This window comes from Colossoma macropomum, unplaced genomic scaffold, assembly GCF_904425465.1.
Source record: "Colossoma macropomum unplaced genomic scaffold, Colossoma_macropomum, whole genome shotgun sequence".
NCBI classification, from domain to species: Eukaryota; Metazoa; Chordata; class Actinopteri; order Characiformes; family Serrasalmidae; genus Colossoma; species Colossoma macropomum.
In genome coordinates, this window is record NW_023494791.1 from 15151017 (window position 1) to 15163610 (window position 12594).

Sequence of the window (12594 nt, forward strand, 5' to 3'; positions counted from 1 at the left end):
CTGCATGGAATAAACAAAGGGTTGATGCATTTGCTGTTTGCTGACAGTGGCCTGCCTGAGCCAGAAAGGGTCACATCTCTAAAAGAAGCGTGTGTGTGTGTGTGTGGTGTGTGTGTGTGTGTGTGTGGCTGAACCCGCACAACACGTACACACTCTGCGGACAAGCCCGTGACGCACTGATGACATAAACACACACGTCCTTTGGGATTATTTTTTGTATTATTGAAATATTTTGTGGCTTTATCAGGCCATACTCAGTAAGACAACTGCAGCAATGCTCAGTGAAGAGGCTGATCAAGGTTAGCCTCACGCCAATGCGCATTAGCCCTGACCAACCAAGGGAAAACATTTATGTACAGTACACGACCAGAACAGACAGCAGTAACGTTACACATACAAACACACACAGCTCGGGCAGACTGTTAGCTCAAACATATGCTGCGCTCATTAGGGAGAATAAGGGCTCAGTCTCTATCCCTGATGCTCCAGACCCCATGCGGCACTTCAGGCTGGTGGCCCATCTGTCTCCAGACTGGTACAATGTAGGGATAAACTAATCCACTTAAAGTGCACGGTCAGCACAAAAACCCTGCAGGCTACACTGCGACAAAGCAGGGAAAAATAACACAAAATCTAACAACTTTCGCCAGCATCATAGTCAGTGAATACACTGAACGTCTCTTAACGAATCATTTAGAGACTGACCTAACTAAGCTAACTAACTACGTTACTTACGTTTTCAGTTTTCCGTTCGTTGACGGTGGGTAGTGGTGTTCTTGTTGACATTGCACTGATGACGAGACCCCGGGTTTTAATTTTAAGCAGCAGATTTTGCGAAGGTGAGGCAAAGTGTAATTTAGTTTGCTACACTAACGTTAGCTAACTAGACACCATTGGTTTACCGAGCACTTCGAGCGTACGGTCAACGCAAACTTCGTAAAACTTCAGCCTGACTGAAATAAAGGCTAACGTTAGGCGACGTCCCCCGGTGAAGAGTGTGGTTTTGTGGTCCAACGCCGGTGTCGAGCCATCGGCTAGCCCGCTAAACGGTGTCCTGAAACAACAGAAAGCGAGCAGCTGGGTGGCTAAGAAACCGTTTGTCCTGATGCTCCTGGCTCTCTGTTTCACATTTCGGATGTCCGGCTGTGCCGAGAGAAAAAAACGCACTCAGCAGGGCCCCGGCGACCCCACTACGTTTCGTTAGTAAAAACGAACAGCTGTTAGCACCACGAAACGCTGTTTTTTCGTTCGGTCTCGGCCTTCATGTGTGAAGCCGGTTGTTTTTCAGCGGTGCTGGGTCTCCGAGAACACCGCTCTCGGTGTCTGCTCCATCCACCGACGCCTGCTGCCGCTTTCCGTTAAAGCCAGATCCAAAATGGCCACCCTGTGGCCCTGAAGAGACGGAGGAAGTGAGGACACACGGGCCTCGCCGCTCATTGGAGCCGCAGGCTCGGCCACTGCGGGCCGTGCTTTCAAAAGTTAGGTGTTCTCGGGGTGGGAAACAGGGAGAAAAACTTCGTCATACCATTACAGGACCATGACACACCCTGTCCCACTGAAATCAACCTACACCCTTATAAGGCTCGTCTATTATGCTCGCTGCGAAAATGAACCCGAAGATGACATCAGAACAAATAATAGTGAGACAGTCTCTTTACACACGGCTGTTTCTCGCGTCGGATAAACCAATAGATAAAACGTACTTCCACACCTTATCTACTCTTCTACACCTGGGTTACCTGGTTTTATCCAGATTACTGCGCTCAGATGGCATCCGCCTCAGGGATACCGATCAACCCAAAACTGAAATGTTTGATTCCTACGGAGCCCTGATGATGACATCCTGTATAAATAAAAATAATGCGTGGGAATGAGATGATTTAGTCGTAGCCACGACTTAGTAAGGCGTGGGAACGAGATCACGGCTTACTAAGTCAGGGCCACGCATTAGGATCTCGTTCCCACACTTTACTAAGTCGTGGCCACGAATTATTTTTATTTATACAGCATGTCACCAGCGGGGCTCCGTAGATTCCTCAAATTGAGTTTAACATTTTACGCTGCTATTCCAAGGCTGGGTTATTGGCTTCTGTATCAGTGCACATGGAACAATTTCATGGCTAAATATTGACACCTAATGGTCAGAGGAAGAGCCAACACAGCTTTTATCTACTTTATTTGCTTCAAAAGGAATTTTTACTAGAAAATACGTTTCCTAATGATTTTAGGCATACTATTCTATTACTAGTTTATTACTATGTTTATATACAGTTTGTCCTTATGTGGACAATATTTCAATCTGTAGGTAGACTAGGAGGTCTTATCACTTTCACATTAATGTTAAATGTTTTTCCAGCTACACCACTTAAGACTAATCTTGAAAAGAGGAGTTTCTGCCTTATGTTCACTATTGTTGATCAGTATTTCTATCATTATTTCAAAAGCATCATTAATGGTTAGTGAAATGTCAATTATGACAGTATTCATAGGCAAGAGTGCATAAAATGTATAGATACAACAAACGACTAGAGAAGCCAACTTAAAAAAAAAATGTTGTTCTTCTGCTATATTCATGTAGCCCTCACTTAATCCAACCTGTGAGATCAGGATGAGCAAATCTACACATTACATTACTGTAGGACAAAGGCTTGATTGACAGAAGTAACCTTCTCCTACTTTGTCCTGAGTTTTGATACTGATATTGCATTATACAGAAATAGCATTATCAACCATGCTATAAAAGTTCCTGAAATAACTATGAAATAAAATCATTCCACACTAAGAGGACACAGCTAATCCCTGTGCAAGTTAAAAGAAAAGTTTATTTAATGACTGAACGAAATTAAAACAAATCACAAAATGTGCAGTTTAAGTAAATCCATAAATCAAAGAAGTCAAAGTCACAATATAATTCTCAATACAGAGAGCTTAAACATTACATAGTAGTTCAGCAGCAAGACAGTAAAAGCGCCATGTTAAAATCATGCCTTAACAGAGTAAACTAGTGGAAAGACAAGACGTGGAGCAGAAGAGAGAGGGCTCAACAGGAGGCCATAGTGATCGATTTTATCATTGGAAATTGGCTGACATAGTATTTTTCCTCTCTTTCTTTTTTTTTGTAATTTTTTTTAAATGGCATCGATATCAAGGTCATCATCCTCTTCATTCTTTTCTGGCTGAACAGTCTCCACTTTCAGCTCCCGGGCAGAAGAAGAGTACACAACCTAGAAGGCAAGCAAGAGTTGTTTTTTGTCAGCATACCACAAAATAAAGACAGAAGATGTACTGTTACAGGGGCGAAAAGATAAAAGAAAGGACAATGGACAAAAGAAGGACCCCCCCCTCTCAATTCTAAGTTAAAACATATGGATGAAATCCAATCATACACACGCTACTAATTATGCATCTAGTGCATGTGAGAATCATTAAGAGGACCACAAAAGTTTAATAATAATTTAAACTGCGAAGTACCTGCCAAGGGTGAGACACAGTATAGATTTTGCACATCTTTAAATTGTAAATAGAGAAAAATATATATAAAAGGTTTTAAAATAAGCAGTTCAGATTTTTGTACTGTTTATAGCTTTTGTTATAATATCACTTTTGCATGTACATGCTACTTTGTAATCTTTTGTTCTGAAATAAAATTTCTACTATTTAGCCATAAACCCTGTAAAAATCAAAGCACGGCAAAATCAAGACATTAGCATGAAGTACCGAAAACCGAATCAAATCTTGACCTCAGAATCAAAAGTCACTGAGCCTGAAAATATTCGTATCATTAAGTGCCTACAGATGAACATTATCATTTTATTTGTAACCCAAAAGTGGTACAGTAATCAATGCCCAGTTCTTGCACAGACCATTAAAATAGCAAGAATTTCTTAAGTGCTGTACTTTGCAGACAGTTAGGCTTAATTCTGCCACACTATCAACTCAGGAGTATCTGCAGAGTTATATGGGTGTCTAGATGTCTTGGTTTACACCAGCTGACCTCAGCTTTCAAAAAAAAACAAAAAAACACTGGGTTCACTTTTGCTTTAGTCTTCTCCATCATGGATTCTGTAATGCCGTCTGGATTGGACACATGTTGGACTGAGTGACCACTACCTAGTCAGAAATCAAAACAAACCTCTGTGCCACAGGACAGGTAAAACTGCTAATTTTTACCTATTTTTCTAATGCCTAATTTAGGAAAACTGGAGAGGGGTGTTTAATGAATTGGTGGACCGATATTTGGGATTTTAAGCAGGAAGTAAAAGGTGCTGTATGAGCAGGAATGAAACAAGAAAACAAGAACAATACAAATAATTCTGCATTAATAACATCTGTCAGTGATATAATCTGTGTATAAGAAAAGCTTTAAAAACAGACAAAGCTAACTGCTGGGAGAATTTTACACTGCCATCTTAGTACTTAACCCCATTTTGTGTGCCTCACATACTGTTGAGAGCTAGAACTATCACAAGCTGTTTGATCCATCAGCTGATCCACAAGAAAAGCCAATCTTTTAAACGAAGAAGATTAAAAGGAAGAGCAGCAAATAAATGTTTACCTCAACATTTTCATCCTCCTCCTCCTCTTCCTCTTCACTTCCCTCGCTCTCCTCCTCTGCCTCCTTCAGCCATTTGACAAAAGGAGCTGCCTTGGCATGGATCTCCTTGGCCAACTCCTTGGAGACGTACTTCTTGGAAACCTTAGAAGAGATATGGACACAGGGAAAAAGAAAAAAAAACTGCATTGCCTCTTCAAAACAAAAGCATTTAGAAGTACAAATTACATTGTTATGACTTTGATAAAGCAAACTCTCAGTAGATAACAAAGTAAAACAGCAGCTGATGACCATTCTCCTCATAATCTTGTTTGTCATGTGTGTACATACATACCTTCTCAGCCCAGGTGAGGATGACGTCCTCCTCCAGGAGGTCAGCATCATATAAATCCTTAAGTATGATCGGAACTCTGGGCAGCAGTTGAGCCTGGTGCAGCTTCACCACACACTCAAAGCCACCCAGCAGATATTTCTGAGCCTTCTTATCATTATGGCAGAACTGCACAAGAGAGAGAAGGAAGAAATGTATTTCACAATGTCAATCACATTGATTCTGAAGGTTCAGTAATTAAAGCTAACATTGACATGCACAAGAAAGCACCTCTAATTGTATGAGATTATAAACAGAAGTGGCTAAATTTCAGGAGTTTTGTATTCTGGACTGAAACCAGGGTGAAACTTCAAAGTTTCAGGTGGTTACTTTGATGTACAAATCAGTAGCATTTGGTGTTAGAGGTCTTGCAAAGTATCCAAGATACTTGGCTGCTTCTGCATCACTTTCAAAAAGCCTGAAAATACCAATTAATGTCTAAAAACCGAGGAAGGTTAGATTGACTTTAGCGCTAACAGTAAAGCTGTAGATACTTACACGTAGAAAGTGACGTTTGTATTTTTTGATCTGGTCTCTGATGTTCTCGTTGAATAGCAGTTCGCTCAAAATGAGCGGCCCCATGGCCCTCACATCTAGTCGCTCTGCCTCGGCCAGAATCTCTTTATCTGCAGAGTCTATCGCTCCGCTCTCTTTCTTTTGCTAAACACAATGAGACACATAAGATCAGGTTCTTCTTCCTAGGGGGATCAAAAACCAACCCTATCCTGTCATCTTTGAACAGGAATATACTGGAAAGGGAAGGCTACTCTGGAACAAAACCATATTGTATTAAAAAAAAATAATAAAATCAACAAGGACAATCATAGGTTCAGATTGCTTGCCAAAATTCAGCAGCTTACTTTATGTACATCAGTTGAACAACATCCTAAATACCTATCAAAAGATTCCAAAGGGACTGAAACATAACATACTTTCACAAAGTTATAAAACATGTTGACTCTCTCCTCCAGGGTCTTCTCCAAGTCCTCACTGAGAGTGAGGTTCTTAGCATGGTCACTGATCTCCTCCATCCGCCGGCGCTGGGCCTCCTCAGTGGTCTCCTCTGCCCAATCCTCATCATCATCATCTCCATGCTACACACACACAGCTTTTTTTTTTTAAAAAAATCCTTTTTCTCATCAAATTAAAAAGAAACATTAACCAGTTAAACCAACAAGATGTGACAAAGAAATGAAATACACAAATTCATCACTCAGTAGTAGAAGAAATTTCAAATGATACGTTTATAACTAGACAAATTACTAACTATTGAATTCTGCATTGTGAATTACTCATAGCAAAGAATGATGAGGGTGACACCATACCAAATGAGTAAAGGAAGTTATTTTTAAATACACATACGCTACAGCAGAGTAAATGCTCCAGTAAACACACTTGACTGACCACAACTGGTTCAGGTGCTACATCACAAAAGGCTCTACTTAAATGCAGACACTCACCACAGCATCCGGCGCATCGATTTCATTATGGTTCCCAGCATCACCACTGCCTGAGCCATTTTCCTTGTCCTTCTTTCGGTTTTTCTTTTCCTTCTCTTTCTTCACAGACCCACTGTCACTTTCTGTTTCAAAAAAGAATCATGGCGATAGTAAAACATTTGGCTCAAGCCAGAATGGCAGGTGTAATATACAAAACAGCAGCAATACACACACGCACACATAATCCCTTGTCGCCAACATGTAAAAACTGGAGTTATAAATTGACCATAACATCATACCCACTGATAAAAGCCATAATAATAACAACAACAACAACAATAATAATAATAATAATAAGAAGAAGAAGAAGAAGAGGAAGAAGAAGAATTACTTTAAACACAGCTTTCCCACATATTCGGCCATAACATTATCCATTCTGTTTATTTTTAACAGCTTTTATTGTTGTTCAGGAGGCAAATATTCTGGGCATGACTACATTGTCATTTGAATCTCAATGCTTATATCAGTTATTAAAAATAAAAAAAAATCTAACATTACCTAATAGCATATCCAGATATGTAAACTTTCTCATTGCCAACATTAGAACAGCTAGTACAGCATTCACACAGTTTGCAACTTACCTGGTGGATTTTTAAGGATGAACGTGCAAAGTTTGTGGCGCGTGTCTAGCATGCCCCGGTACCCACAGGCTTTACAAGAGTTCCCAATGGTCTGTTTCTTTGGATTAACATGCTGCAACATAAACCAAATGTTTATGACTTAAAAGTGCATTTGGCACACTTTTTTTTTTTTAATAAACAGCCTTAGCAACCGGAGGTCCTACTATACCATGAAGTTGAGTTACTTGTCTATCCCACCATTAGAATACTAGTGAAAATATATGTAACTCTACAAAAACACACCACATTTATTTTCATCTGTACAGGTTTTTACTCTGTAAGCCACCACGCCAACCTACTAGGTCTGTCTCGGGATTGTCACACTCTGGGCACAGCACAAACTTGCGGATAAATCCATCCAGCATGTCCTGTAGTTTGTTGGCCTCGTGGGAGCCGTTCACTATGTAGCGGTCATTCTTCGTGTCAAACTGGGTCTGTGCCCCTAGCTCACAGCCGAAAAACTTGGTTGGATCTAAAGAAGAAGGGAGATAAAGTTTTTAAGACATGAGGAGGTATTTTGGAGACACAAATTACAGGATAGAACACACAAAAACACATCAATCCTACAACAAACATCCACAACATCCTAAAACAAAGCCTCTCTCACATTCTGTGTCAAAAGCAACTGACGACAGGCAGCTTCAACATTCGTATCAGAGGCGCCAGACTTAAAAACTAAATTAAAACAGACAGTGCTTTTTCTCTCATTTTGTGACTAATACTGTGATGAAATTTTTTGTTTCCCATTGCATCGATGTTAATTCTGAAAACAGGCCTCTTCAAATTCACGTATTCAAGTATCATAAGGAGCTGTAACTATTCTTAAGACAAACTAGAACAAAAACATTATGCTGAAGAATACAGTCATCGGTTTCAAGTATGTGCATGCCACCTGATATAACAGCACCTAATGTTAAATCTGGATACAAAATGCCTGTTTTTGCATAGATAGAAGTTTTGCACTGAATATTATCCCATAGGCACACATCCATCATATTGTACTAGGTGTGGGCAACACAACAATATTTATTTTATGACTTTTCTAAGCATACAGTGGATATTGTCAGTACTTAAGATGGCAAACATTAATAAAAGGGAGCATAATTAGTCCTGTTTATTTGAATTTAGTTTAGTGAAGTATGTGAAACACTTGTTTTTGACAGTAGTGTTTTGGATGTGGCACTGTTTTTCCCCCTCTTCCAACTTATAAAATCATAGAAAAATTAAGCAGTGTGATGTGTCATGTATTGTCAAAACCTCAAACCTAGTTCTCTCAAACCTACTTTGTACTATACAGTTCATAAAAGGACAGTCAAAATGAAGTTTAAAACTTACATGTGGGAGGCCGATTAAGTGCCTTTGCAACATCAACCATGTTGACAATTACCGTCTTGATTCCATTTCCTTTGCCTTCCACCTGACAGATAAGGAAAAAAATAAGAAAATAAGGAAATAAATGACAAAGAAAAAACATTATTACAATGAGGAGGCCCATGTTTTAATTGCTTTCTTGAAGCAGGTTTCACTTAGCACCAAGCTGTTAACAGTCTCTAGTACCTTCGCAATCAGACGGGGCATCTTGTAGCGGTAGAACTGGTCCGACACATTGCGGTTGACGTTGACAGACATTTTGAGTGGCTTGCAGCACTATCAGCAAGATAAAAAGATCCTGGATGGGGATTTTTGGGTATCTTCTGTCTGGAGAAGAATGGATGACATAAACGACTGCAAGCGTGCTCGGTCTCTGACATGAAAAAAATTTTGCCACCGTGGCTACAAGCTCCTTGCTCGTGGTCTAGGTTTACACCGCTCGCGTTCCAACAGCTGCGCAACAGCTCTGAAAAAAAAAAAAGAGTAAAAAAAAAATTATAATAATTAAATCACTTCATGAGGAGGACACCATAACACCTTATTTTTGCTGGTCTTTTTAAGTATGAGGTGTGATATCATCTGTCACATCACACAGTCATTTCTGGCTCTGACGTATGCCTCTGCACATTCTATGCGTTGTATAAGCAGAACTGTGTCAAAGTACCTTGCTCACTGTACTAAAAGTACAGTATCTAAACTGGCCAGACACTTAAAATTAACTTAAAGTTGGGGCAGCAAGAACAAGAGAATCATTTTTGAGCAAGAAACAAGAAAATATTAAATCAAGGACGTTAGCTTACAAACAAGCCTGGACAATCAAAATAAAACTCAATGCATGAAAAATAATATGAATGTCAAAAAACACAGATAAGGCATGTATTAATGTCTGGGGGGGGGGACGCGGGGCAACAAACATATCAATCATTACAGCTGAGCTCTACAGGGAACATATCATGAGAAAACTTAATTTCCCTCACTTTTTTTGGAAATAAAATATTTTGATGTAGTATGATGACACTAAAAAATTTCAAAAAGTACCATTTACTCCACAATCCATTCAGCCAACATTTCAAAAATTAAGCTGTAAAAACTGTCCATTTTGAATGCATTGTTTTTTGATGTCACAAAAACAACACATTTACATATATCCACCATTTTAGCTTACAGCAGTTTAGCCCTATTCATGCTCATATTATAAGTAATGCTTCAGCCAAGAGGTAATAAAGCACAATAACAGGACAGCCATTCAGAACAGGAGACACACACACACTTATATGCACTTATACATATATACTGACATACACCATGTGGACAAAAGTATTGAGAGACACGTCCTAATCATTGAATTCAGACGTTTCATTCGGTCCCATTGCCACAGGTGTTAAGTTACAGAGCAGGTCGCCGAGTGCCGAAAGCCAAGAGAGCATTACCTGCCTGGCTGCACTGAGCCAACTGCAAAGTTTGGTGGAGGAGGGATAATGCCATGGGGTTGTTTTTCAGGGGTTGGCCTTGGTCCATTAGTTCCAGTGAAGGGAAATCTTAAAGCTTCAGCATAACAAGACATTCTGGACAATTGTATGCTTCCAACTTTGTGAGAAGAGTTTAGGGAAGGCTCTCGTCTGTCTTAGCTGATAAAGGTTGGGTGAATTTGATGTGGAAAAACTTGACTGGCTCACACAGAGCACTGACTTAACCCCACTGAATAGATGAACTAAAACGGACGAATGGGCAAAAATTCCCACAGACAGACTGCAAAATCTTGGAGAAAGCTTTCCAGTAGAGTGGAAGCTGTTATAGCTGCAAAAGTGGGGACCAACTCTACTGCCTACGGATTTAGAATGGGATGTCGTCAAAGCTCCTGTAGGTGTAATATGAAGTTGTCCCAATACTTTTGTCCATACATACATATATACACACACATACATATATATATATATATACTATATATATATATATATATATACACACACACACACATACATACATACATACATACATACATGTTCTATAGATAGAAAATACAGGAAACGGGCCCTTTAAGATGTATGCATATGTCTGTTTGTTTGACCATCAGTTCTGCAGTCCTCTAGACTTTCTGACCACAATAATTAGCTAACTATTCTATTAGATGAATATACACCGTGAGTATAAGAGCGAAAAACAGTAAACTGTCAGACATTTAATTGCATTTTAAAATCTATTTAATCAGCCTGGATTTATATTTCCTTATATTTCCTCGGTTCTGGTCCGAAAGTAAAGGGCTGTCTATAGTCACTGACTGATACAACCATGCCCACCTGACTAGCTAGTTAGTTAACCTAGCTTACGTAGGTTAAATTTGGACAAAACTCTGGACTGTTTTATTATTGCAATAAGAACAGTACAGAAATAGTCAGAAAGCTAAGTAAGAGTGACCGGATCATTAAAAACCACACGAATCAGAAAAACAATCGAGAACCTGCCGGAAGTTGCCTGATTCGAGCTTTTTTCCGAGGTGCTGCAGAGTGCGTCATGGCTAAAGCTAACCAAGCTAAGCAGACCGCAGAATGCATGTGCGTGTGTGTGTGTGTGTGTGTGTGTGTGTGTGAGTGAGTACGCCATGGTGTACGAAAGGCATGCATGACGCCATTTTGATCCAAGTTAGCCTCTTCATTCTCACCCTTACAGCTAACGGCGAGCTAACGTTAGCATCACACCCCGAACTCCTACTAGCTAACTTAGCTAACGATTCTGAGAAGTAATTCACTCGCGTTCATTGGCAGTTAACAACTCAAAGCCCAAACCTCTCCCCCAGTCACTGAACAAGGTTAACTAACGGTAACGAAACTCAGTCGAAAGAAACAACACGAATTCTTACCGTTTCCGTAAAATAAAGACATAAACACAACGCTAGTCGTCCAACGGCGCAGTGAAGGTTGATGGTCGAGCTGGCTGGAGCTTTTAGGTCGCGAGTCAAATATGTAACAGCACAAACGCACAGACTGTCAGACCCCCGGGGTGCTGATCGATGCAGCGGATCCAACGAAGATATTAGATATCTGAAAAGAAAAGAAAAACAGAAAAACGTGTAACCCAGCCAGGCGAACTAGCTGATATAACTGTTCGTAAAGATTAAATCTGATTCTGTACGTCAAGGTAATTCCACACCACGTTTGCTGAGCTAACGTTAGCTAGCTAGTTAACAGCAAACTGCGCGACATCGGTTCTGAAGTAGTTTCAACAAATGGTGGATGTCAATCAAACATATACAGTAAAGAAGAATTAAGTTATAACTTCCACTTGGAGTTATTTCTCTAACTGTTCCAGTTCTCACCTCTCTAGAACCTTCCTGCTCCTCTACGCAATGGCAGATTGGAGTCGTAACGCCGAAACCGAACCTGATGGCGAAATGCAGCCCGTTGACTGCCATTGGACAAGCTCCCTTCGCCGTAGCCAGTCCTGCAAACCTGACTGGCCACCGCGAATGTCAATCACGCTGGTGTCCTCTGTGATTATGATTGCGTGTACTATTTCACGGAGCACATAAACTGCGCAACGATGAATGAGATCATGTGCTGGTTTACTTGTGGCCTTTGTAGGCATGGGAGCTGAGTAATTATAACTCATTAAGACCTGGACAAAAATATACTTTAAAGACCAGAATCATATATGTTTTCCTTTCTTTCCATAATGAAACTTGCGGGCCTTCTTTTTGAATCTTTGTTTTGTAACAGTTAATTAATTTCTTCTTCAGGATGAGTAATTTAGAAATTGTAAATTCCAACAAGAATCCTATACGGCCTGAATATCAAGTGATCCTGCTTTAAGTACATTGCAATGACCTCAGTGCACATGTAATCAATTAGCTCAGATTTTGTCCAAAGAACAATATATCATTAGTCTATATGTTTTTATCTATGACTTGTACTTTCTCAAAATGTATATTTTAAGATATTCTGCCACTGAAAATCACAGTCCAGCTGGGACACCCATTTCAGGACCACTGGTCCTTTTTCTGAAAAACATAGTTGGAAAGTTAAACTGAACCTGAAATAAATGAGTTTTTTCCTCATTTGAACAGGCCTACTTTCTTTTTTTTTTTGGGAAAACACTTTCCTTTTCTACCTTTCCTACAACAGGGAAAGCTGGGGGGATTTTATTGGAAAGAAGAACGATGTGAGTGTGAGGTTTTTGGGAAAGTAC

General features: G+C 39.9%; 2 protein-coding genes across 7 annotated transcripts in view; both read right to left on the reverse strand.

Annotated features, from left to right (window-relative positions):
* The window catches only part of mark3a (MAP/microtubule affinity-regulating kinase 3a), a 28069-nt gene extending 26590 nt beyond the window's left edge, over window positions 1-1479 (reverse strand). For 2 of the 6 annotated variants that reach the window (XM_036574057.1, XM_036574059.1), the window contains exon 1: window positions 736-1477. In XM_036574057.1, the coding sequence (XP_036429950.1) occupies window positions 736-786 (51 nt within the window). In that variant the 5' untranslated portion in view covers window positions 787-1477. Of the gene's footprint in view, window positions 1-735 lie in introns of all 6 variants that reach the window. The other 4 variants (XM_036574056.1, XM_036574058.1, XM_036574060.1 and 1 more) reach the window with 4 other exon arrangements.
* A 1317-nt stretch (window positions 1480-2796) lies between these two features.
* Window positions 2797-11847, reverse strand: LOC118810362 (eukaryotic translation initiation factor 5-like). Its single transcript, XM_036574062.1, has 12 exons — window positions 11726-11847; window positions 11270-11450; window positions 8599-8878; window positions 8377-8458; window positions 7341-7513; window positions 7003-7114; window positions 6383-6504; window positions 5855-6016; window positions 5421-5582; window positions 4887-5051; window positions 4556-4696; window positions 2797-3224 (listed from the first exon to the last, which is right to left on the reverse strand). The coding sequence occupies exons 3-12, from the start codon at window positions 8668-8670 to the stop codon at window positions 3129-3131; spliced, it is 1287 nt and encodes a 428-aa protein (XP_036429955.1). The 5' UTR covers window positions 8671-8878; window positions 11270-11450; window positions 11726-11847; the 3' UTR covers window positions 2797-3128.
* Window positions 11848-12594: the final 747 nt, after the last annotated feature.